Below are 26,997 nucleotides of genomic sequence, written 5' to 3'. Positions count from 1 at the left end.
ACATGGAAAAGTATGCCAAGTTAAAGAAAGTACAACTTAATGATGTCCATAGCTGATATTGAACAATTGGTTTCCATACAGTAGAAAAAAAAAAGCCTTATTACAGATTGTCTTAGCTATAAAATTCTTCTTGTGCCTCCAGCAGAACCAATGATTCATTTCTTAGTGTCTCTTCCCTGTCATCTGAACTGGAACTCCTAAAGCACTGACACTTGACTCTTTGGGACCTTAATGTCATCCATAGGCAGAGTTAATTTGCAGGGCATGTAGCTGCACAGAGTCTTATACTCTAAAGGACTGTTACTACCATCTTGACAACACTAGTAATTATTAAACATGTGCTTCCTATTTTAATTTTGTCAGGGTCCCACAGTTCTAATGGGAGTGCATGGTTCATACACTGAATTCCCCTGCCACCTTATACTGTGGCAGCCCCATGCATGATAGAGTCATGTGCCCTCTTCTAAAGGGCCCAGACTTCTGGGTAGGAAAAAATGTGTATAATATATAAATAAAATCTAAAGTAGCAAACATAGAAATACAAATCTGTCCACGTTCAAGAAAGATCATTGTTGAAATGTAAAGAATAAAATGTTCTACAGAGGAGTCTGAAGAGGCTATTGTTCCCAATATGTGAAAGGGTGTTCTGGTTGCCTCAGTTGGGCTCTCACGTAAAGAGATAAGGAAAAGCCTCCAGACTTAACTACACACTGAAAATCAATGGTTTTCAAATTAACAAATGGAAGGACCAGGGCCTCCCTAGAAAGGAGGCTTCCCAAGGCCTTTAGTTAGTTCCTAATGGCCTTGACCTTGTCACCTTGTTTCTTCACCCTCCCGAGTGGAGATGATAGACCACCACAGGCACAGGGTTGACTTCCTAGAAAGGGTTAAGCTGAATCAACCCTAGTGATAGCTGATGTTCAATAAGAATAACTACAGGACGTAGAGAGGTTCCTTTATTCAAATGATTAAGCTATCATTTATAATGGAATAAGTATGATTAAGAAAGCTATAATCAGGCATGGTGTCAGATTCTAATAATCACAGGATCCTATAGGTAGAGGTAACATGATCAGGGGTTCAAGGCCAACCTCAGCCACACAGCAAGTTTGAGACCAGACTAATCCACTTCTCAAAACTAAAATACAGAAGGGGTGAGAAAGGAGTCAGAAGGTGGGTGTGAGTGGTGTTAGCCATAGAACTCAGGATGCTGGAGCAGGAGGATGGCTTTGAGTGTGAGGTAGCTCAGACTACATAGTAGAACCCTGTCTTAACATACAAGGGACCTGTAGTATCCTACTTTCTTATTCTCCCTTCACTCAACACGGGGCTCTGGATGAGAAGCCACATACACAGGCTCAGTACAGCCAACCATCCCCAGCCTCAAACTGGAGCTCAAAAGACCCCAGAATCTGAAGTTTTTTAAAACAAGATGACACTGCGAGTGGAAAATTCTACATGTGACCTTATCTGGTTCCCAATAGAAACAAAAGTGTATTAAGCATGATGTACAAATTTGTTGTCAGGCCACTTATATAAGGTATATTTGAAATAAATGTACATGATGTTTACTTTTGGGTACCATCCTCAATATATTTCATATATAAGTACATCTATATGTGTGTATATACATGTATATGTAAAAAGAAATATATATATGCAAAATGAAATATATAGAAAGATACAGATATAAATTAATACAAATATTCACATTTTTTAAAATTCCAAACTATGAAAGACATTTGGTCTCAAGTATTTCAGATGAAAGAGTGAATCTTTTCTACCATGTGCGGAGAGATGAGCTGAACACAGTACAGTCAAGAACCATTGATTCAAATGGGGATTCCAGAAAGGGGCTTATTCAACAGCATTTTGTCTGTGTTTCTAAGGTAATTGAGTTTGTTGATATTGTTCTGAATCCCATACATATTGCGTGTAGTTTTCTGCAAAGAAAATTATTTCTAGCTTGTATGGTACCTTGAATTTTCCATATTGAGATTGCATTTATCAAATATTAATGTTACTGAAATCTGACTATGTAAAGAAATCAATGTATACACTTAATGTTTGCATCTTCTGTCTCAAAAAAATGAAAATCAATTATGTATCTTAGAATTGTGGAAATGAGGTAAATTATTATTTTTGATGCCTTTAGTTGCTTGGTCACACAGACTTGGGGCCGGCTTGTCTATCGAGTCCTGCACATAACTTCAGCTGTCCAGCTAAACAAAAAGCTTCACTTGTTTATACCAACCTCCCCAAGCATCCTTTCTTCCGTGTTTACTTCTGTCCTGACCACCACCCCAGTGAAGAAAGCTCCAGTTCTTTACCTCCTGGCGTTCAGCAGCAAAAGACAATGCATGAGGCACAGAAGGAAGCTGACATTGGAATTGTAGGTGGCAAAGATGATGTCCCAGTGCTCATGTAGGAAATCCAGGATGCTGAGGAGGCCAAGGCACTCGGACATGGACTGCTGGGGCTTGGATAGGCAGTGCAGGATGACTTTATTCAAACTGCTGTATAGGGCACTCATGACAGTATCCTTCTGAGAAGACTGGTTCTCGATGACCTGCACCACCAAAATGAGACACCCGAGTACTCATGAACAGTTTGCAATTTTGCACCCTACCCCACTTTACCAGGGAAACAATGCGATTGAAAAGTTACACAGTCACAGACACTTCTGTGTACAGTGGGCAGCTCTTAATGCACAAAGACTCACAATTGGTCAGTTGAGAAGACTTGGCCCTAAACCATACCTCTGTCACCTCCTCCAAAGGCTCAGAGAACAGCACACCAGAGTATAAAGAACAGCTAAGAACTGGAGGCTGGGAAGTGCTGTGGAATGTCTTCTGGTCATGATACGGATGTTCCATCTGGAGCTTAAAGCAGCTTAAAGCAGCCACCAGCACATGACCTGTACAAGACTAGGCCCACCAACATTCCATCATAGATATGGGCTCTGGAATGGTCCCATCTCTCTCAGAGGAACTCTAGACAATTAATATTTGCTAGGAGAGGACGAGCCACGTTCCTACACTCCTCGGTGGTACGTGACCTCAAGTAAACTATAATAAGATGAAGTAGGGCTACAAAAAAGAACCTGAAATGAGGGAACAGTAGGAGGGGGAAGGGAAGAAGAAATGATAGTTGGTAGTGCTTTGAAAAATTGCATGGGATTGTGAATGAATGCATTTTTTTAAGTGGCACAAGCTGACCTGTTAACAGATTTCTATACTCTTGAGCCTCTACTGAGGAGAAGATCAATAAAGGCAATTCACAGAAGAAACTCATAAAGACCAAGGAGCTAAGAGCTGACCACAGCCATATTTTAGAATATGAATTTAGTAATCACAGGTTTCTGAAATGCTTATGAAGTGGCTCATATTCAATATATGAACATATGTTGTTCATATATACTTTAAAACAGGTACGTTATTAATAATTACAACAATGTTAATTAAAATAGCAACTATCAATAGTACCAGTACACACACACACACACACACACACACACACACACACACACACATGTCACTCCAGTTAAGTAGCATGAGATCATATAGTAGACTATTAGATGACTTTACTCTAGTGGGCAGAGGCTGAGGTGAAGGTAATTAGCTGGTGGGCAAGGGTCACGCCCACCTGGAACACCTGAACTGTGCCTTTCTTTCCTTTGTCCCCAAGTCCGTTTGCCCTCTGCAGGACACAGGTCAATAATGGGCAGGGTTTTGTTTCCTCTCAAGATGGTTTGGTTAGTTGGGCTCCCTTGGAGTAGAGCACCTAGTGCCGTATTTCTCTGCTGTATAGTTCCATTTGCTTATAGGCTGCCGAGAGTTAAGGTTCATGGTTCTATTGCCATCCTGTCTGCACCTCTCAAACCACAGTTAATGACTGTGGGTGTGGATTGCGGGAGACAGGAGTAAGGACTGGGCGAGAGGGACCACCTTCAGGGTATGCCTGGCCTTTAAAGAACTTCCATTTCTCCCCCTATCTATCTTGGATTCTATCTCAGCTCCAGGAAAGAAGATCTAGCTGAACTAAGAAGAGTCCCAGTTCATCCAAAGGATGCTCCTTACCACCTCGGGATGCAGCTTCTTACCGTTATGATGTGCTCTATGATGAAGAGGAGGATGTGCCTGGGATCTGCTGAGAACATCCCACTATACAGCTTCTCAACCAGCTTCTGGGTGAAGTAGGAAATGCTTGCAAGGGAAGGCACAGTACCAGCTTCTGTATTTGACTGATGCTCCTTACTGCCTGGGTAAGGTAAGGAAACAGACAGAGATGAGTGTCTAATGGGTTTCTTCACCAAACAGATTACAAATCCTTTGTGGCGCCCATGTCCTAACTGCCTCTGTACCCCAGTGCTCTGAAGATGGGCTCCCTAGCAGGTACACAGAGAACACATATTTATTCAAAGTGAACTGAGCTTAAATAAGCCAGATAGTGATATAAATCAGGGGATGAGAAGCCAACGAAGGGATGTTTCCTCTGGGGGTTCTTTGACATGAAAACCGGGGAGTTAAATATTCAAGACCCATGAGAAGGGGACCCAAGGGTATGCTGTTATGCTGGACTGATGTGTGGGCTAGCTTTTAGACAACTTGACCTAAGCTAAAATCATCTTGGTCCAAAAGAACATCAATCGTGGAATTGCCTCCATGAGACTGGCCTGTAAGCAAGCCAATGGGGCATTTTCTTATTTAGTGATTGATGTGAGAATGCCCTACTCAGGGAGAATGGCAGGAGCCCTGGGAAGATGGTCCTGGGTCGTATAAGAAAGTAGAATAGCAAGCCAGTAATCAAATGTCCTTCATAGTCTTTTTGTGCATTCCTGCCTTGACTCCCTTCAGTAATGGACTGGATCAGAATGTATGTGCCAAACAGACTCTGTCCTCCCAAGTTGCCTTTGACCTTTATCATACAGTCAAAGGCAAACTAAGTCAATTGCAGAAAGAGCCATAATGCAAAGCAGAGAGCCGGACTCGTTTACACAGCAGGCAGACTGTTCACATAAGTGTGTGGAGATCTTGGATGATTCTTAGATCCATCCTGAGTTAGCCAAGGTTGCTCCATGCACAGTCCAGGTCAGCAACCCAGCACTGTTATCCAGAGACAGAGACAAGATGGACGCTGGGTGGCCATGTCAGAAGTCTGCCTAGACAGCCTGCTTCTCTCCTTCATGCCAGATATCAAGAGAAAGGCACAAGCCAGGCTTACACACTGTGTAGCAGGGGTAAATCTAGAGGCAAGCTGTGTCAAATGGGATTCCTGTAGCTCAGAAAACACTGGTGAGACATGGCCTTGATTTTTAAATAAAGCCTCAGCTGTCCTGGAACTAAGGTCTCAGGTGTTGCAGGATGGCCATATCTTTATCCAGGGTCTTTTGTTCAGGAAATTCTTACTGAGCAGTGTGTCTGTCCTTAGCATAGGTAAGAAGGTTCAGAGTGTGTTAGGCTCAATTGTCTCTCATTGTCAAAGCATGAGTCATGTTTCTGAAAAAGTCACAGGAGACTAATCTGAACCCAGAAGATGAGAAAGGTTTTTAACCTCACAATTGCCCAACTATGAGAGGTCTCATGGAAAATAGCAACCATCCCCCTACCCCAACCTGTGTCAACAGAAATCAACGAACTCTTACTGAAGACAGATGCAGAGGTGGACATGCCAGGGAGTCACACTCAACCTGGGGATCTTGATGTCCCAGTGAGCTGCCCAACACTAGGAACAGAGAAGCCACTCACCTCTTAGGGTCAGCATGCTCCTCCCACTTGGGACATGGAATATGTCCATGGTAGAAAGTAGAACCTCAGACTGGAAGTCTCGCTTCTGCTGGCTGGTGGAACCATCTGGGAAAGCCTGAAAACATGGCACAGGACTGGGACACTAGCCATTGGGTCACCGTGTCCCCTTAGTGACCACATTCTCCTCGGCTGGCTAGTGAGTATGGGCTTCCCATGACTGCCTTTCTCTGAGGCACTGTCATCTCATGACCTAGCCACCTCACTCAGGACGTGAAGCTGTCTCTCAAAGTGAAGAAATGAGTCAGAGGATTCCACAGCCAAAGGCCACCTGGCAGGTATCTCAATGTAAAGCTGACTCTAGGATGAGCTACTCTTAGGGACTAGAGCGGAAACCACCCATAAAAAATCTTCTGCCCCAGAATTCTACTTCTCTTCCCCTTCTCCTGAATACCTACTTACAAATCACTTCTACAAAACCCTTGCCTCAGGCTGCTCTTCGGAGGACCTCCCACCTATTCATCTGTTGGTCCACCTTGGCCTGATGATCATAGGCCCCACACTAGGTCACTGAAGTACTAACATTCAAATTCCCAAAAGCAGTGACTTAGGTCTGGGCATGCCCTGTCCTTAAGGACCAGTCTCCTCTCACTGCACACGGTCTACCACCCTTCTAACCTACCTCCAGGAGGATCTCCAAGGGCAGCCACTGCTTGGGACTGGACACTCCAAACAGCAGCTCCCTCAGGAGAACTTGCATGAACTCTCTTAGCTGCCTCCGAGCTGGATGTGGCTTGTAAGAAGCTTGCAACCCCTCAGCAGCACGGCTAGCTTCAGCAGAGGCCCCAGGACTGCTGGCATTTCTAGAGGACTCAGCCGTGGCCTCCTGGGATAAGAGACAGAGCAGTGTCATTGGCTCTGCTTGAAAGCTTTTGTCCACATGCCACTGTGGGCAAGATCCTCATCAAAGCCACCCAACTCCTACATGCAAACCTGTTCTGCAGAGTCATGACATTAGCCTGGCTCAAACTTGTAAGGTGGCCACATCTGTCTGAGATGCACTTTGAGAGCCACAGAGTCAGAGACCAGAAGGGAAGTCTAGAAAGCCATACTGGGCTTGGTAATATCTGGTTCTGGGACTCAGCTCTAAGTCCACAGAGCTCCACCTGTCCCAGCCCTGAGAATGCTGACAGACAGCATCCTTGGATGACAAGGACAGAGAAGTCGTGCTGGAGGATCTCGCCCAGCTCTCCAAAGCTTCCTGACACTTAGGTTCTCACTGAGGATTTAAGAAAAATAAAAATATATAAAGCAAGCAGGGCTCATTCTCCTAGATGGTCCAGGACAACATGGAGATGCTATGAGGCCAAACTATAGACCCAAGGACACATGGCCAGGGACTCTTGACTCCCGCCCCATGAACTTTTCATGTGCCTTCATGTGTTGGCACCTCCCTTTGCTCATTCATAAAATTAATGCAGCCATTCTTAATTAAGCCATAAAATGAATTTAATGGCACCTAGGGAGGTGGTGACTGCATTAATTAGCTCCGTGCGGCCTTGACTGGAATGATGCCATATAAATTCAAAGCAAATGGAAGGCTTTTGGCCACCGGCCGCCTGCAGGAGGAGGCTCTGTACCATTGTCTGCGCAACAAAGACCTGGCAGGGCTGACTTGGATGAGGCTAGGAAGGATGAAGGCTACTTCAAAACTGGAGCAGAAGCCCTAAGATGGGGCCTGCTTGGCTGGCAGAGATGTTTGTTGGAGGGACTTTCGATTTCCCTCCCATGGAAGTGTCAGTTGGCTGTGGAGGAAGCACCTTGGGCCACAGTGCACTTGGCTAATGTCCCTCCAGTTCAGCAGGTGCCAAGCCTGGCTCAGACACTGCCTGAGGTAGCACCAGGGTCACGGTGCCCGGCTACAGAATCGGGGAGTCTGGTTCCCAGTCTAAGACCCATTGGGACTATAAGAGCAGACCTGAAGGACTGTCACCCTAGTCGAGCTTGCATTTGGGTCTCTCCCAACTGCAGCCAGCTGGGCCTTCTTTGGGTCTTTCTGGTCTTTTTGCTCATTTCTAGTGAGTTACTTGAGCATATATGGACTTGTCAAACCATTGTGTGACTACTTTCTCATTTTTTAATGCATCTTCTAGTCTTTGTATTCTATCTCTTTATTTATACCAAATATGCTTGTCCTTTGTGTCTATAGGATATTGATTCTGGGAACCCCTGATTCTAGGAACCCCTGAAGATATAAAGCTCCCCCAATGCCCAACTCTTGTTATGCAATTTGGTAGAATATTTGCATAAACTCTGCCCAACCCCCCTCGCCCTGATATTTCATCATCTTTACAAAAGTGGCAGTGCTTAATATAACATTAATGCTATTAAATGGAATGTTTATGGAATAATAATGAGAAAAATTTGCACATGTTGGGGACAGATAGAAACATGTTTAATGTCTAAAAGTATTTCTGTCTGGAGTTAGGAACACTCCCAAACACAGTGCTCATAGACACAGAGCATTGGCCAGACTCTTCAGACCTAGTCAGCTGTTTATTTTAAGCTGAACATAATGGGAAGGAGGCAGGTTTGGAGGGCTGCCACTTTAAATCTTGAAAAGGTAGCTTTTCTCAGTCTTGCCACCCTTTGGCCAGATGGGCCTGAGCCCAGGGACACAGAGGAACATTTTTCTTTTCAAGGCTCTGTTCTTTTACTGGTACTACCTTTATCAGGAGCTTTTGAGCATCACAAGGCACCAGGTTCGTTCCTGTACACCAGGGGCTCAGGAGATGAGCATTGTCTCCATGTACATACCTCTGGAAGGGGCGGGTTCAGGGCCCTTCACTCACTAGATTTTTAGCAGGTAGTGATGGGCGGCAGCTCCATGCTCAGCTCTGAAAGTCAGGGGAGGGGCCGAAGGCCCTGCTTCTAATATGCCCTTCTAGCTAATGTTACAACTTGCAAACAAACACCACAGCTGGTTCCGGGTCTCTGCTTCCAAATCCATCAGGATGGGAACTGAAGTGCACATTTCTTCTTCCTGTGTTTGGTCCTCTGCCCATTTCTCACCTCCTGCTTTCACTCAGATTCCCAGCGCTCTTGACCCACTGACCCTACACCTGGGACTCTGTTTCAAACCCCCAGTTCTTCCCATAACCTGTCTTCTAACCTCCCAGCAATCAAGATTTAAGACCTCTTCTAGACCTAAGACCTCTTCTAGACCTAAGTGAGTCCTTGCATCCTTTCTCTTCTTGGTCCATAGGGCTCTGAGCTGGGCCCTCACAAACCTACTACCTCAGAAAAAGCTGGATCAAATTACAGGAGCCTGATGACAGAAAAAAAAAATGACTGAGAAGAAAAGGTGGAAGAAAGGTCCATGGCACAGGTGGCAAGAGGCCCTGGCATAGGATACTGGTTTCCCAATATCAGAACGGTATACATTCCACAAAATATATATTTGAACTTGAATTATGATCAAATATCACATTATTGAGATTTCTAACAACTAAAACAAATAAGCAAACAGAAACTTGACTCTGGAACTAAAATTGACCTTGAACTGCACCTCAGCCAAGAAACGGGAAATTACCCATGTTGTTTATCCTGTGTTCAGTCAAGTTGCTTAACGTGCATTTTAACTTTGGGAGGCTGGGAGGCACGTGGTCCTTCACCCGTGAAGGATGATGGCGCTCATAGCTGCTCACCCTGAGACCTCAGAGTAAGGTGAGTCTTACCTACCTTCTGGGTTTCCAGGGGGAAAGTGATGATGGCCACGGTCTGGAGGAAGTCAGGGGTCCTCCATGCTGGGTCCTGGGGGTAGGAGTGGTACACCAGGCCAAGGAACTGAAGAATACTGCTGGAGAGTGTCTGCTCCCAGGCACTGTCTCCTGAACCTGCAGGGGGCTGAAGACACACTCTGTGAGACATGGTCTGGGGCCCAGCGTGCAGCAACCAGACAGGGGGAGTTAAGAGAGACCAAGGAGCTAGACTATAGGGGAATATCTTCCAGAGTCTCCATATGACATGCTTCCGGCAATTGCCTTGGACAGTTGGTCACATGACAGGTGTGGACATATGTGCTTCACATGTGATCCTTTCCTCACTCCAGACATTAGGGAATGGGTTCCATATTTACCTCTGTTTTACAGTTGGAAACACAGAGCCCAGAGAGGTTCACAGTCACCAAAGACCACCCAGCACGTGAGAGTCAAGGAGAGTGAGCCGAGGAGATCTGTTAGAGTGTACTGTGTCCTCATGCCATCCCGGTGCTAGTGGGTAGCATACTGGGCTCAGGGAAGTGTGTCTGTCGGTACTCAGCCCAGCCTTTGCCATCCCAGAGCCAACTTTCCCCACTCAGCCTCTACCACAACCCACACTGGAGCCTCCCTGGTCTGAGTACAGCTTGAAGAGGCCTACCTCTGCCAACCAGGAGCCTGGAATGTACTGTGCTGTGCTGGGCTGCACTGAGCTGATCCCTAGTGCCCTATCTGAGCTTGAGTTTTCTCACACACTCTGGTCCGGGCTACACAACTAAGCCTCCTCCACCCAGTTCCCTTGGGTAACATACTCAGCTGCCCATTCAGAGGTTGACATGTGCCCCAGCCAAGACCTCCAGCCACTGTCTAAATAAATAAATCTTTAGAAAAATGAGAACACAAATGCATATATTCACACACATATATATGCTCATCCACATGGCCATTGACAGTATGAACCAGAAGGTTTTTTTTTTTTTAATTTGTTTATTTTATATATGTGAGTACATTGTCACTGTCTTCAGACACACCAGAAGAGGGCATCGGATCTTATTACAGATGGTTGTGAGCCACTATGTGGTTGCTGGGAACTGAACTCAGAGCCTCTGGGAGAGCAGTCTGTGCTCTTAACCGCTGAGTCATCTCTCCAGCCCCCCAGAAGATCTTTAAAAATGTTAACTATAGAAATTCTGGGAAATAATAAAAGTGAAAGGTGGCAAGTATGATCGTCTTAGAAAGAGACATAAATAAGTCAGGATAGTCATAAATATGTCCAAGATAGTGTTCTTAAAGTAAGTCCACAGGCCTTCAGATTTTTTATAAAATATAGAAAAGCTATAGTGGAAAGAAAGCACTAATCTCAATGCTGAAAGAGAGCAAGTGGAAACTCTCACGTAGAACACGATTTAGAAGATCCCTAGTTAGAAGAAGAATGTAGTCATCGGAGCTGCCATGCCTCTCAGGGGCCCAAGTGTTAGAGTTGAACTGTTAATGGTGTGTAAAAACTTGGGACAAATTAGGAAAAATTAGTTTTGAGTCATTGGGGATGTACCCCAAAGGGTCCTCAAACAAAGAGGATGGAGTGGATCACACCCCAGGCTATCTTCCGATCTCCACACACGTGCCACAGCATGTACATCCCTGCACATAGGCACACACATATACAGCTCTTAAAGTAAATGATTGTTTTAAGTTAAAAAAAAAATAGAGTCTGAGCCTTCTCAACATAGTCACATCTGCATGCTGGGGAGAGAAAGAGAGACTGATAAAGCTAAAACAATGTGGTTTTGATCTAATGCTAAAGAACTCATTTATAAAATTGCTATCTGTATTGCCGTGTTACTCAGATTCGGAGAATGGGCTGAGCATATCTAGACAAGATGAGTTCTAAGATGAGCGATAGGTGGGGGATGTATGTTGCATGGCTGTGGGGGTGTATTTAAAGACTACTGAAATGTTTCTGAGAAGTTCATTCAGACAAAAATGCAAGCAGAATGCTTTAACCCCCAGCAAACATGACAGATTTTGCACCCATGAGGTCACCAAGCTAGAAAGCAAAGAAGTGCATTGCAGACATTTTGTAATAATGAATACACCAAGCAACACCATGTGTTGTCTATTACAGATATCCATATCTCATACATATACAAGTCTTACATTTTTCTATTTTGTTGACACAAAATAATAAGTTCACATAATATTGGGAAAGTAAAAGAAAACTTGTTTTTGAGACTCCATCCTCTGTAAGGACGTGGTATGATTCCCTAAATGTACCTGCTAGTTCACTCTAGAACATAGTGGATGTGTCTGGAGCTGGGAGTAGGGTGTCAGATGACTTTTAGGTGTGGGTTTCTATTTTTTGCATGTGAGAGACAATACTTATGAAGTATTTTCTACAAGAACAATGGTGTTTCCTCACAAAACCAAGGCTCCCATTACACTTGGTATCTAAAGAATCAAATTGACTTACTCTGCCTCAACCCTTGCTGACCTGTTCCCAGACCAAATAACCTTCACTTGCAATAGCTGCTATAATGTTTAAATTAATCCCTTCTACCCATTGCTCGTAGGCCTTGAAAGTCAAGATCGATCAGCTCCTGCACCAAAAAGCTCTGTGTCAGGCCACCCATTTTCTGAGACAGATCTCCACCTCACAAGATCTCCACCTCCATCTCATAGGCAAGGCCATCTGTCTTGATGCAAATGATACTCTTAAAAAGATAGGCATCTTTGTCTCCGAGAAATGTCCCCACTAAGGAATACCAAATACTTAAAGAAGTAGGGAGTAGATGTCTCATGGTGACTGTGCATAATCTCCTTGGGAACCTTTAGGTTCCCCATGATAACATTTGTGTCTTATAAGAAGAAAAAGAGAGACCCAAGGTAGCACAGTTGCTCAATGTCATCATAGGGTCCCCTTTATCACACTATGAGATAGCAGCAGCCTCTCACCACATGCCAGGCAGATGCTGGTACCATGCTTCTGGACTTTCCACCCTTCAGAACCATGAGCTAAATTACCCTCAGTTCCTTGAAAATTACATAGTCATGGGCATATATAACAAAGAATGAGTGAATATGAAAGTTTTACTAGGAAGCTTCTGGAACAAAACAAGCTGACGCTTCCAAACTCATTCCCATTGGAACGGTCTGGTATACTGTATGGGGAACAGGTCTCACCTGGCTCATGATGGCTTTCAGCATCCCCAGGAGTAGCAGGGCACCTTCTATGCACAGCCCAGCCTGGAGGACTTCTTGCTGGTGATGTTTCTGAAGAAGCCACTGAAGCATCAAATCCAAGCTCTCCTTATGGAAAAACAAGAACAGTAAGATCCACCCACCAGTGGCTAGCCTTCTCACAGTTCATGGCATTTCCCAGGGTTCCCCATTAGAGAAAACAAGAGGACAGAAACAGAATGGGTCATTGGTCTTTATGGAACCTTCTAGCCCCATGTGCATTAGAAGCACACAACTCTAAAAAGGTGCTGAATCTACCAGCGACTTTTAGCAAGTGGAGTTCTTCAGGGCTAAGGGTGTCGAGCAGGGGAGCAGCATTTTCTGGCATGCACAAGGCCCTGGGCTCTAATCTTAAAAGTGTCAGTGTCCCAACCAAGTTCAGCGAATATGATCAATGAACTTGAAGATAAGATGAATTCTAAGGTTCAGGAAAAGTGCAGAGGAGCTGGGTGTAGAATCAAGAGGCCTGACACTGCCCTTTTAATGGCTCAGAGGAGCTACTCAGCAAGTTGTTCAGCCTCTTGGCCGTTCAATTTCCTCCTCTATGAAATGGAAACTCACATTATCTACTCCCAAGGGATTGTTTAAATATCAAGTGAAATGGAATTTGTAAAGTATCTCTTACAGGTCCTAGGCTCTTAGATGTTTGTTTACCCATAATACATAGAGATAAAAAAAATGTCTGGTCTCAATCAACTTAACAAAATACAGTGAGAACTTTGGACTGAAGTGATCTACATATTATTCATGTCTATAGAGATGCAAATCTAATCCATAAAATATGGGAATATGCAGTGAGTTGAGGGTTTTAGCGATGCTTTTTTTTTTTTCTATCCCAGTTCCATTCAGTACAACTGAACTAAAGGCTTGATTTCCAGTTCTGCTATTCATCAGGTCCCTGGGAAGATGTGTCAAGGTCAGATCTGTCTCCCATCTGCTCAGTGTTTAAGCTCACCTACAGGTGCTAGTGCTATGTGAGGTACAACGAGGCACAATGGAGGAAACTGTCTAGGGCAGTCATCATGAAGTGGCAGGTGGGAGAATGGAATGGGGAACATGAGACATGTGACAGGTGAGGACATAGCAGCTGGCTGGGGTCTGGTAGTTATGAAAGCCCAGGAAAACGTGAACCAAGTGTAAGAGTGTATGGATGGTAAGATGGGGAAGTGACTGTGGGCTCTTCTTTTGGAACATTTAGCAAAGAAGTTCAGAAGAGTGAGAAATGGGCTAGAAATAGACCAAAAGTATAAATTCGGGAGCAGCCCCTGGTCTTTGGGGAACATGGCTGGACATGCTTGTGGTGTGCAAAAGAAGGGTCAGTGAGACTCAAGAAACTAAAGCGAAAGAGGAGGAAAATTTTTTCTTGGTGACAATGGAGGGGGATCACCCATGCTGAGAAGAGCTGAGACCTAAGTTGTGGCATGGGGCAAGGCCAGTCCTAGCATGCTGTGATTTTTCTCACCAGAAAGAGATTCAATTGATCACATTGGGTCTTGTAAGGGATATGGTGAAGGTGGGAATTAAGGAAGTCATTAGTGCTAATAGATGGGATTTAAAGGCAAGCCTGGGTGCAGGGTATGAGGGAGTCAAGCAGGTCAGACATAGTTCAGGTTGGAAAGTGCAGAGGGATAGAGAATCTTAGGGAACAGCCATAATCACAAAATGTGGCCTCTCCTTCCCAGGGGTGCATCCTAAACATACTCTGGGCCCATCGGTCAGCTCTGTAAGTGGTGTCTGGAGGAAGAAGGCAGACACAATGAGGTACACTTCCGGGATGAGAACATGGTAGGCCAGAAAGTCATTCAAGACCTGGAACCCAGGAAGCAGGCAGGGGCTCTGGTCAGGCACTGCAGGGCGGCACTTCAGGTTGTCTGTTGATCAGGTAGGGGAGGCACAAAAGCCAGGTAAGAACAGTTAGTGATACCAAGCGATCATACTGACCACACTACAAAACCCTGGAGAAAACATGTTTCACATATAAGAGCACATGAAAGTTCCTTGCAATCATTCCTGGCCAGTTCTGGACATGCTCATCCATTCATTGATCTATATACCCATTCATCCATCCATCCATTCACTCATTCATGTATCTATCCACTCATCAAAAACAGATACCAAAGGCCAACTATGCAGAAAGCACCAAGGCAACCCTGCATTGGAGCTATCACACTTCAAAAAGAGGTTCAGATTCCAGGCACATATGAAGCACACAATGTAGTGGGAAGGGTGGAGATAAGGCAATTCATACAGATTATATGTGTTTATGAATCATGATGGGCACTAGAGAGATGTCACATCGAAGCAGAGACTCAATCTTCCAATTCAGGACCACCACCCCCATCTCTTGTCCTAGAGGAAGTGGCATTGAGCTGGGATATAAAAGATGAGTTTGCATCCACTAAAAGAGGCACCCAAGAAGAAGAGAGAATCAATGTGCAAGGTTCCCAGTGTTTAAACAGACAAGGAAAGCTGAGGGCTGGAAGGCAGCCCACAGAAGCTAATGAGCATGAGGCTCTAGGATTCAGCAAAGGGAATCTAAGGGGACAGAGGTTGATCTGGGTGTAGACCTGGAGGACCGGGTTACCAAGATCCCAAGTGGGCAGGGTATGGGTGAGACTTGATCTTTACTCACAGCCAGGAAAAAAAATAGTAATAGTAATGGAGACAGCCACATACTTACCCATCGCAATGTCCGCCCCCTCCATGCTGTTCTCTACCCAGCATCCAGCAGACAGGCCATCTCTAAATCGCCCACGGAGGGAGGGGCTTGATAGAAAGTACAGCAGCAGCTTCAAAGCCAGCGTGGTGGTGCTTGGATGCAGGTGACCCTGTAGGAGCAGCAGGAACCAGTCGGGCCCCAGGCTCAGAAACACCTGCTCCTTTAACCTAGAGGAGCAAGATATGTAAGCAAGTCATCTCTCAGCCTCGAGCAAGAAGCGTGCCCAGAAGACAAGTGTCACTCCACAAGTCACCACAGAAAGGGAAGTGAGGCAGTCCCATGCTCACAAAGTAAGTGCCTTACCAACCAGGCCAGCACTCCAGCCTCAGCTGAGAAGACATTAGCTATTATTTGCTGTTTCTTTGCTGAAGAGTCTCTCTCTGCCATATCACCAAATATGCCCATATGTTGACTCATAAACTCAAAGAGAGAGCAAAGCCAGGGGACAATGGGCTAAAGGCTGCATCCTCCAAGTCAGGAAGAGTATCTGGTATACAGTAGGTGCTCAACAAATCGTTGTTAGCTGAAGGACTCCAGAGACTTAGGCAGGCAACAGGAAAAGTAATGTAATCAACTTTGTAATTAAACATTACTCTGAAGGTTAACTGAAGGCAGATACTCCTTTTCATCCAAGTAGGAAGAACTAACCAAAGCACTAAGTGAGCAGCAGAGGAGTTTGGCAAGCCTTCTCTACGATAAATGTAATTTAGGCTAACCATTTCTCCACTCTGTTGTCTGCCAGGCATAAGACATCAAAGAAAGCAGTTGTCACATCTGCCAGAACAATAGCCATTACAGGATATGATGACAAAAAGAATTTATTGAAATGATCCCAAATCTGTTTCTAGTGCTCTGTGCCCATTGAACATTTGCATCAGGATATACCTCAGGGCAAGGTCTGGCTTTATTGAGTGGAGAGAATATTACGTCCATTTTGACTCGTGCAGAACACGCTGCAGCAAGCAGACTCGAGGATGCTAAACTTTTCATTAAGGAAAGGTTTTAATGACCCACCCTGTGTGAGGCAACCCTGAGCCAACTCACCCTTCCTGGGTCTACTCACTCAGAGGACAGATGAAGTTGGGGGGAAGATATTACACCAAACAGCATCTCCAGCAACTGGTTTCTAAGCCAGATTGCCTTTCCAGATGTTTGGCTTCCAGCTACAGGAAAAAAAAAAGAAAAACAAAAGGAACAAAATTTAGATTTGAGAGAAAGCGGATGTAAAGAGACATACTATTTGCTACAGCATGCAGTTGTATTCATCATTATTTGGTATACTTGGGAATTGGGCCACAGATCTTGGCATTGAATTCTAGACTTCTGTGCAACACTTTAAAAAAAGAGCTTCAGAATACTGCTGTGTTTCCCTTTTCTTTGGGGGGGGTAGCTTCAATGTTTACTCTTTGGGGAAAACGATCTTTGAAATGATAAGGTCAAAGCTATCTTTCAGCAAGCAGCAGCTTGACCCTGGAAGCATCGGGAAAACTCTAAAGGCCACACTAAACGTTTTACAGAGATTTACATGAAGACTGGTGGCAGGCATGGTGATGCCCACCAGCAGTCTCATCACTCGGGAAGCATAGGCTTTCTGTGACTTCATGGCCAGCCTGGTCTACACAGGGGGTTCCAACCCAATCAGGGCTACATAGCAAGACCCTGGCTCAAAAAAGTAAGGAGGTAGGGGTAGAATTTTCACCATGAAGTTCATGTGAGAAGGAGGTCTGGCCAACTATGACCTTTGGACCCCTGCGCATTCACTCATTCTTTGGCTGTGGTTTTGTGATCAATTCAAGGAGCACAAACCTTAGAGCAGAAGCTTCGAGAAGAACAGCTCCATTTCTCTCTATTTGATTCTGGCCCCATCACCCATTAAGGTTCTAATGGCTTAGCCGAAGAGAGGTAGGGCTAAGCAATGCTGTCCTAGAGACTATTCTGTGACAGTGAGACTGTTTTATCTCAGCCCTGTCCCATACAGGGACACTAGCCTCATGTAGTGGCCACATTTAGAATATGGCCATTGTGAAGATCAAAAATTATAATTTTGAACTATTTAAACTTTGTTGTATTGTTGTCTGTAGTGTATATGAACAAACATGCTTGAGTGTATACATGCACCTATGTTTACATGTGGATAGAGGACAGAGGTCAACTTCAGAATGTCTTTTGCTGCCCATCTTTTATTGAGACAAAGTCTCTCACTGAATCTGGAGGTCACAGATTCTGATGCTGCACTAATTGACCAGAGAACCCTACAGATAAATGAATGGTCTCTGCCTCTCCAGCTCTAGGGTCACAGACACAGGCTAGTGTGTCTGGCTTTGTATATGGATGTTAGAGATCCAAGCTTAGGTTCTTGTGCTTATGTGGCAAGCACTTTACCAACTGAGCCATCTCTCCAGCCTCCAATTAGATAAATTTTACATTTAAATGACCCCCATCTTGGGCAGCACAGACCCAAAGGGTCAAAAACAAAGCGGTATAGTTACTACCATATGCCCTCCAAGCAAAGGGAGACTTAGTAAGACAGGGAAGCTGTTAAGAGAGTAGCTCAAACACATATCACAAACTATATGTTATGAGAAGCCCCTGGACTTCAGAAATAAAGCCTAGTGATAATAAAATGACAAGTCTACCAGAGAAGGTAGAGAATGTGGTGGGCAGGGTGCCAAGCCTGGAGAGATAACGTGTCCACGGCACACACAGAGACTGTGCAATCTGTAATGCTTCAGTATTAACACAAGGCTCATTGATACTGGGGACAGTGAGGGTTGAATCAGAAGAGGTCAGGACTAGCATATAGGGGCTGCCTATCCTGGGAGCCTTAGAAGCCACTGCAGGTTTGAGGCAGGAATATATGGTTTGGCATATAGTGTAGCCCAAACTGTTACATATAGCTTTCTCAGCCACTATTTGGCTGCCATAGCGGCGGGTGTCTCCCTTCTTCCCCATGGCTCATTTCCATGTAAAGGGTCCCCAATATGTATTTTTAGGTGCCTTGAGGGTCATCCCAACCCTCCGATCTGATGTCTGATAGAGGGAACTCTCACCAGGTATTGAGGAATCCTGGGCTCCATCCAGGCAGATCTGCCTCTCGTTCACTGATGAAGGCTTGAGGGTGTATATTACAAACATCCCAACCCTGTGTGCAGGAAGGTGAGAAGGGCATGCTTAGGAAGTGGTCTCGGATGTGCCTGGGTTTGTGCTAAATATTTTCTATGTGATCCACTCAAGTGGGGCTTCTAGCAAAAATCTGAGGGAAATAGGATTTGACCATGATCAGCATGGGGCTTCTAGAAACTTCCAAATCTATCAAGATTAACAAAAAAATTAACTCTGGTTCTTCCAGGTCAATATTTCAGATAGGAGTGAAGAAGAGTGGGATGTAGAACCGGCTGACCACCCTGAGGAAAATCTTCAGGATGTGGACAAGGGGCTATTGCTGCTGGTGTAGCTATGGGAGGAGATGTTTCTGAGTTCTTGAGCATGAAACATGTGTCCAAGAACCAGAGGCTGGGAAATCTGCAATCTTCCATCTGAATCAAGCAAACTCACTCTTGACCCAATGCTCATCCCTGAATGCACATTTCTACAATGTTCTAAATTATGTTAAGTATCAGGAGGTAGGGATATTCCTTTGCAAAATACTTCTAGGCTCTTCTTACCTGTACTGCCCTCCCTGGGGAGCTTGTTGAAGTACCTGAGTAAGTCCTGGATGTTGAAGTGGCCTTTCAGCTGACAGCCCAGAATGGCAATGATGGTAGAGACCTTGGACAGAGCCAGACTCGGCTCATTGAAGAGAAACATGAGCTTGGGTACCAGTTGTGCCTGGTGGGCTATTTCAGCATTCCTGGGTCCTTCCCTGGTGAGCCCAGGAGAAAGGTAGTAAAAGCTTTTACTGGAATGAACCAAATCTGCTGTGTTTCTGCTAAAAAGGCTTTCCAAGCTAGGCTTGTTCCATAGCCCTCTGACACCAGTGGTCTCCTGGCAACTTGTCAAGATGCCATCAGACACTCATCAGATATGTGTCTGCCAAGAGTCAGAGTAGCCAGAGCATGCGCTGTTTGTCCCTCCCAATCCCCGGAAACCGCCTTTAAAGACAAACCCAATTATTGACTTTAATTCTGAGCCTCAGGGAGAGCTAATGCTGGCCTCAGAAAACCCAGAACAAAGGCAGCAGACACACGTGTGACCCAAGAGCACCCCCCAACAAGCAGCAAAAGCAGTTCAGACCCACAGCGCCCGTCTGCCTTTGTGATCTTCCTGCCCAGCCCAAACCACAAAGTGGATGAGCGCTCAGTGGAGAGGCAGAGGAGAGAGAGAGAGAGAATTCAAGAACCCACACCCCACTCCCCAGAATAATAATCACAGTCTTATTTCCAGTAAGTGTGACTCCTCCAAAGAGAAGAGTCACAAGGGTAATGTCTGTTGCTTAGACAACAGGTACGGAAAGTGGAGCCTGGCAGAAGGAGGGTGGGTAGATATGGCTGGGATCACTCCTTTGAAACTTTCTTGTTGGCATTAGCATTTGGTTCTGCAAAGTTATACACCCCATATTCTAATGGAACAAACACAAGATGGTCTGGTCACAGGCCACAGAACAATGTGACAGGAAAAGACCCAAAACTATCCACCCAAAAGCTGGAGCCACCTAAATGGATAGTCAGTAATAGACTGGATGAAAATCTGTTTACAAATGCATCCAGAACAAGGAAGGCATTAAGGGCTACTAGGAGAGCAAGAAAGGGGATAGATAGCCCATAGCTCTGCTGTTGTCTTTTCCACAGCCCTTATATGTTTGGTGTAAACTCTTCAACCTCTAGAGAGGCAAAGCCATGCTCTTGACCTGGCCATTGGACTACAGTGGCCCACAGGACTCAACCCTATTCTATGACTATGGTGTAAAGCCCATGACAGGTACCCAGCTGAGACAGAGATCTAAGGAGATGTCCCATAGGCACCTGGTTGTCACAGAAGAATGCCTGTCCATGTGACACAGCACAGGCTGAGATAAGGCAGAGAAGGACAGAAGAGCCCCAATTCACCTAATTCTGGACTAGTCCTTGAGGCTACAGGCCTCTGTTTCCCTAACACCTATCCTACTGAAGTCCAAGTTTGTCAAAGAAGAAAGCTGTCCCACTGCCCTGCAGGGATGGGTGGTGGCCAGCATTCTGGGAACTAGCAGACAATACCATGGTTCTCCTGACCCTCTAACCCTTATCCTTTGTTTGAAGACATTAGTTCTAAGCCCCGGGCTACCGAAACCCAGCCAACCTCGGTGACTGAAGGATCTCCAGGAGATGGGAAAAGAGAGTGAGCTCCAGGTTGTCTGCAGTGTTTGTCCAAAGCTGGAAGGAAGAACAGATGTGGGTTAAGACCAAGCCATGGGTGTAGCAGGCTCCACTGAGTCTGAGACTAGTACCTGACACTTAGCAGGCAAAGAGAGCATTTCTAAAGGGAATCTCAGACGTCTCTCCAGGGCTGCCCACATTCTGGAGTGTTTGCAATATGCTCTCTATTTGACAAGGCCTCTTCCAATTGAACTTTGTAATTGTAGCCCCAGAACTCCTGGTGCCTATGTCTGCCTCTCTGGGGCACTGAGAGGGGATGACAAACTGTCCTTTTGGCCCTTCTGGAGATAACAAGGACCTGGATCTTGGACATCATTGACTCTTCAAGGTATGGCCAATACCCGGGTGCTGTAGGCACTCAGTAAATGTTGAGTTGGAATGGGTGATCCTTCTATTTGGCCTCAGAGTCCCCATCTCCCCCTTTCAGGTCATTCTGTAAAAGAACACTTGGAACAGCAAATACCATCCAAAGGGATTGGGGTATTGTCTTTAATACTTACACATAGATGGTTCGTCACAGCTTTAAAATTATTTCCAAGACCGTGTGTGTGTGTGTGTGTGTGTGTGTGTGTGTGTGTGTGTGTGTAAAATCTTTAACCTCCATGACAGCTTGCAAAAAAAGAAATAATCTCAGTTTCACAAATAAGCATAATGGATCAGGGTATAGTGACACCCACTTAGAATCTCAGCATTAAATGAGCTGAGGCAGGATCTTCTGAGAGCATGAGTTCAAAGCCACCCTGAGCTATATACCAGGACTATCACAAGAGAATAAGGAAAATCAGAGTGATCAAGGCACATCCCAAGGCTACAGACATCAGAGACAGTAGGGTTAACTGTAAACCTAGGTCTCTGTGCACCAAAGCTATTGTGATTTTTCCCACCCACTCTTAATAAGACTAAGAAAGAAAGTGAAACACCAGACAGCCTTATTGTGTTTTACTCTCACACACATCCCCAAAGGCCTAGGTGCCAGTGTCTCTGGTTTACCTCAAAATTGCAGAGCACGTGCTGGAAGATACTCATGTTAGTGACAGCAGATGGCCTGAAACCCAGCTCTGCCGTGCCAGCCACCGACAGGATCAACTGGAAAATGCGGTGGTTTAGAAAGGATGTCTTCTTCCGAAGGAGAAAGGCTAAGATCTGGAAAGGTGACATACACAGTGGGATTCCTAGTTCTGCCTCCACCCCTCTCCTGTACTGCTAGTTTCTACAGTGCCCTTGCTCTCAGACCACACTCCTTGCTCTTAGACCACACCCCTAGCTCTCAGACCACAGCCCTTTCTCTCAAACTACATCCCTTGCTCTCAGACCACACCCCTAGCTTTCAGACCACACCCCTTACTCTCTGGAACTGCAATCCTTCATTCTAAATTCTCAGAAGATACACCCACACCAGTTTCTGTACCCCTTCGATTTCTGTGCCTTTCTTACTGGGCTTATGAGATATTACGTTCTCACAGGTACCTCCCGCCTCCTGTTTCCATGCTTTCCTCATCTCTTACTGGATCTCTATACTCATCACCATGGCATCTCCTCAGTGCTGCAGCACTGTCAGGAAGCCATCACAGGTCCACACCCAGATCACACAGCCTCCAGTCAGGCTGTGTCATTCTATCCTGCCATAAGGTGAGCATGGCCATCATCTACTCTAGGATGGAGACACTGCCATTAGACCATGACACTTGTTTCTGAAAATGCACCTCATTTCTGAGAAAGATGCTTCCAAGAAAACTTTGTGCCCTCCTGATCTTGGAGACTTAAAACTCAGGCTACCTAGCCCCCTGCTGACATCTGAGCTGTCACCCATCCCTTTGCAACTCAGATCGTGGTATACACAATTCAGTCTTCTACTTCTGGTTCTGACAAAGTCTACTCTCCGACCCCTTTCCCCCAAGACATTCCTGTTGGTCTTCCGACACGACCCCTGAAAGCGATGCTTGTGATCAGAAAATGTTTACCCTGTTCTGGTCACTTTTTTGACACATCTGCAATCTGACCTTCTTCTTCCCCCAACTAAGATCTAAGCCCTAATCTTTCTCTTTGTGGTTCCTCTCAAAGCCACCGCTCAACAGGGCAGAAAGTTACTAGAGGGCAAGATCTGATTTCATCCATTGCAAACAGTCATGGCAATGATGTGATGTATCTGCAGCAACTTTTGTGAGTGGACACTCTTCTAAGTTCCTTGTACACACACAATATACATAATCATCCCTATCTGCATGTCTGTTAGTCATCCTGTTTTACAAATCATTGCCATCTGCATATCTGCTACTTGTCCTGTTGTGTACATGAGAAAAATATCACGAGGAGGTTAAGAACTCAAAGCAGCTAATATTAGCTGAGCACTGACTCCTAGTCAGGCTGATAATCTAAGCCCTGCCATTTGTATGAAGTTTTTCAATCCTCGCTATAAACCCAGAGACAAGAAGATGAAAGTCCAGATCTTACAAGTGGAGAGACTGAGGCAGTCTTTCCACTTTCAAAGGCTTGAAGACAAGGCAGGATTTCAAACCAGTCTGGGTCTATAATTTGGACTCTCATCTCCTACAAGGGAGGCAGAATCAATTAATCCTAAATGATTCTAGAATCATCGAGGAGAATGCTACAGTAGCAGAGAGATGAGCAATCTGGTCTAGACAGAACTCCTTGCAGCTGGCTGTCACCGGTCCCTCCTCTGCTATGATCTGTAGGCAGCAACATGTTTGTCAATGGATCACTAAGCAGTCTCCATTTGGGGTGGCCAAGGTCATGGGGGATGCAAGACTTGCTGGGATGTTCTTTTTCAGAAGTCATTTCTGATGTACTGGGCAAGAGAAGCTCATCCTGGGGATGATACCTCTTTGAGAAGCTTCGGGGTCACCCAAGAGGGTGGGATTACCTGGTACCCACTGATATGCTGCATCAGGTCATCACACATGGCACTGCTGGTCAGGACTGAGTGTAGGACTTTCATAGCTGCATACATGGTGTGGTCATCTGTTGCCAGGGAGATGAGGCCTAGGAGGATGGCAGGCCCTCCAATGTAGTCCAGGCTGCTGGCAGCAGGGCTGGAATGGAACACTCTCACCCCTGAGGGAGCCAAAGAGAACTTGTCATCGGAACTGTAATACAGAACCCTGGCAGCTGCCTGCATCTATGCCCAGAGAGGGCTCATGCACTGGAATAGGCTGGGAAGAGAGATTGGAGCTCCAGAAGAAGTCTGTTATCTTGGCAACAGGTCTGTTATCTTCACTCAATAAAATACAACCATGGGTCCTGCTCACAGGCTACGCTGCACTCCAGAGGTAGGCATCTGTGGTGTGGGGGTACCAGTGTGGTCAATAGTTGAGATCATCACCCAGAAGCAATAAGCTATTCTCTTTGGTCACTCTCTGGCTGGGCTTGTTCTCAATCTCGTCCTTCTCACAAGACCTCTTCAGTATAATCCATCTTGTCTGCCTCCCCAAGAGTCTAGGATGCACAAGGCCTCCTCCCCAAAGCAAAGTGGAGTCTATTACGTGACTTACCTAACTGGCCCACAACAACAGCTCCAAGAGTCCGCAGAGACCCCGAGAGGTGTCCAGCACAGTTTCTCAGCAAGAACACAGGTGTGGCATTGTCACGGGAGGAAATGTTCATCTAGAGGAAATAACAGCAATTGGTGCTACAAAACCCCTGGGGGAAAAGGGTGCCGTTAAGGGCCCCTAGAGGATAGATACCCTGACGACCATGTGACAATTACTGGGTGAGCCAATATGGGGGACAGAAGCTAATGTGTGGAATCACTGTTCCATTTCCCCTCTGTGGCACAATTGCAAGGGAGTCAGCTGTAAATACATAATCTGGATTCCCCTACTGCTCACCAGAAGGAGGTCATGGGGTAGGAGGAGCCCAATGACAGCAACCATGAAACACTGGTACTAAGACCTTCTCTGTGCAGGCTCTGTGAGGCCCAGCTTCTACCACTGGGTCCAGAGACCCAGGAGGAAAGGAATTCTGCCTTCCTTTATCAGGATATGTAAGAAGATACAACTTTGGTGCATGTCAGGGCCTCAATCCTGACCCCCTGGGCCTCTGGTCATGAGACTGAAGAGTTCTGCACTCAGTTCGAAAGAGATATGTATGTGGAGATTAGGACATGATGAATCACTTGGCATCTTTCTTTGCCCAGGCATTTGCTTGTTGGTCTGTAAGTTCATGTGAAAAACAAAGTTACAACCACTCAGCTGCTTTTCAGAGTGGGTAGAGCAGTAGAGTCTGAAGCAACAGTCATTGGTAGGGTTTCCAAAATCAGAACAATACTGAAAGTGTTCTGAGTTCTTCACCAGGAAGAGCCCACATATTCTTCTCTAAGCGATTTTAAAAGAAAAGCTTTTGTCCTGGTGGGAGAGCGGGCTGTGTCTTAACAAATGAAGGGAAAGTCGTGGTATGTGTATATCTATCCATCCACAAATGAACAAGCCCAAGAGAGATACTGGAGCCCTGGAAGCCAAAGAAAGGCACAGAGTGATGTTTGTTACGAGGAAGTGTGGGCGGCAGAGGAAGCCGTACCTCCTTGGCGATCAGGCGGCTGTCCACCTCATTGTAGGTGTTCCTGATGCTCGTTATGCTGGTGATAGAAGAGCTGGGTACATGAAGACCAAAGGAAACCCTTTCCTCCGCGATGAGGGGCGTGGCTTCACCATCTGGGTCTTCTCCTACAACAGCATATTTCAGTCATTCTAACCTCTCTTTACAGAGACAGAAATTGACCCTCCAACCATTAAATACCTGCTGCCTCACAACAACATGATCACCCAGAGAATGTCTGTGTGTTACTACATTTTGCATATTTGTATGTGATAGGTTTTACCCTATCTGTGCTTCTCTGATACTTAATATACAAATAAGGGCAGAACCAGGTGTGGTGCCACGCGCACCTTGAATTCCATTTGGGAGGCAAAGGCAAATGGATCTCTGGGAGTTTGAAACCAGCCTGTTCTATACAGTGAGGTTCTAAAAAGACGAAAACAAGAAAAAGCAACAACAAATACACTTGCAACCTCTCAAGATGGATTCTTCTAGAAAAGGAAGGTGTCTCCGGTGTGAACCTGCCAGAGTAGAGAATCCTATCAAGTCTCTCAGTTCATTTCCAAGCTGCTAAGTAACTTTTTCTTAAGGAGGAAGGGGATGGGGCTGATAGACATAAGACGGCGGGCTGCCTGGCTACCGTGAACATCTCCGTTAGCATTAGCACTGTGGTCCCCAGGTGACTGGCAGCAAAGCTCTACTAAACAAACAGGGTGCAGATACAGAGTCCGTGCAAGGGACTCCAGACCTGACCGAGCTGCTCTGGTCAATGCCATTTGCCTCAGGAAATGAAGTTGACACAAGGCCTGGTCCTGGAAACTAAAGCACTCAGCAGCACTCAATCGCCCTTGGCCACACATAAGGCCTTCAAACACAGATGCATTTGTCTTTCTTTCCAGATGGGAACTGACCCCCTGGACCTGGCAGAGCTCAGAGAGCAAGCTCCTTGCTTGAACAGCCAACAATCAATAATGAAAATGGGGCTGCTGTCTGCCTGTTTAATAATTGAAGACAACAGTATACTTTAGTTAAAAAGCGTCTTCATTAAAAGGAATGTAACTTATTTATCTCAATCCCCTCCCTTTCTTTGCTGATGGCATTATTCACCGACCCTCCTCCATTAGGTGCTGTGGAGTCGAAATCTAAAGGATATTGTCATTTCCTCTTCTATGACAGTTTCTCTTGGGTTGTAAATATATAATGATCCAATTACAAAGGCCTTCCCCCATGATTGACCTGTACTGAGTTCATTCTTTATAAATATGCTATAAATAACCGGGTGCCCACTTAAAAACTAATACCAGCAGAATCACTGTAAATCAAAGCATGCCATACCTTGAAGGTGCACAGCCTGAAAGTTGCCACAGTATCTCGGGCCAAGTTTGATGATCAGTGCTAGAGTGTCTGCTGCTATGTCTTCTTCAAAAAGGTATGCAGGCCCGAGACGCCAGATTAATGATGATTTTTGTTTCCAAACTCTGGGGGTCCCAATATAGCCATAAACATCCACAAATGATGATGGGTCCATAGAGAAAAAAGACCCCGGTAAGGCCTGAATGTACAACATCTGTTAAAACAGGACAGAGAAAGGGAGAAGCACTTAGCCCCAGAACTGATCAAAGAAGTGCATAGTAATA

The 26,997-nt window shown here is 45.4% G+C and overlaps 1 protein-coding gene across 1 annotated transcript in view; it reads right to left on the bottom strand.

The window, feature by feature from the left end:
* WDFY4 (WDFY family member 4) overlaps nt 1-26,997 on the bottom strand; it is a gene marked incomplete at its 5' end in the record, with an annotated part of 200,092 nt that overhangs the window by 109,164 nt on the left and 63,931 nt on the right. The window contains 17 exons of the mRNA XM_080926733.1: nt 2,331-2,569; nt 4,103-4,260; nt 5,748-5,862; nt 6,427-6,630; nt 9,486-9,650; nt 12,683-12,808; nt 14,441-14,610; nt 15,420-15,625; nt 16,522-16,621; nt 18,509-18,600; nt 19,159-19,320; nt 20,733-20,806; nt 21,800-21,952; nt 23,691-23,881; nt 24,319-24,430; nt 25,343-25,488; nt 26,696-26,927. Of these exons, the coding sequence (XP_080782859.1) occupies nt 2,331-2,569; nt 4,103-4,260; nt 5,748-5,862; nt 6,427-6,630; nt 9,486-9,650; nt 12,683-12,808; nt 14,441-14,610; nt 15,420-15,625; nt 16,522-16,621; nt 18,509-18,600; nt 19,159-19,320; nt 20,733-20,806; nt 21,800-21,952; nt 23,691-23,881; nt 24,319-24,430; nt 25,343-25,488; nt 26,696-26,927 (2,645 nt within the window). The remainder of the gene's footprint in view (nt 1-2,330; nt 2,570-4,102; nt 4,261-5,747; nt 5,863-6,426; nt 6,631-9,485; nt 9,651-12,682; nt 12,809-14,440; nt 14,611-15,419; nt 15,626-16,521; nt 16,622-18,508; nt 18,601-19,158; nt 19,321-20,732; nt 20,807-21,799; nt 21,953-23,690; nt 23,882-24,318; nt 24,431-25,342; nt 25,489-26,695; nt 26,928-26,997) is intronic.

The sequence above is a fragment of the Micromys minutus genome, assembly GCF_963924665.1.
Source record: "Micromys minutus genome assembly, chromosome: 12".
In the NCBI taxonomy this organism is placed as follows: domain Eukaryota; kingdom Metazoa; phylum Chordata; class Mammalia; order Rodentia; family Muridae; genus Micromys; species Micromys minutus.
The sequence above is the reverse complement of the archived record's forward strand: the minus strand, read 5'-3'. Positions and strand labels throughout refer to the sequence as shown.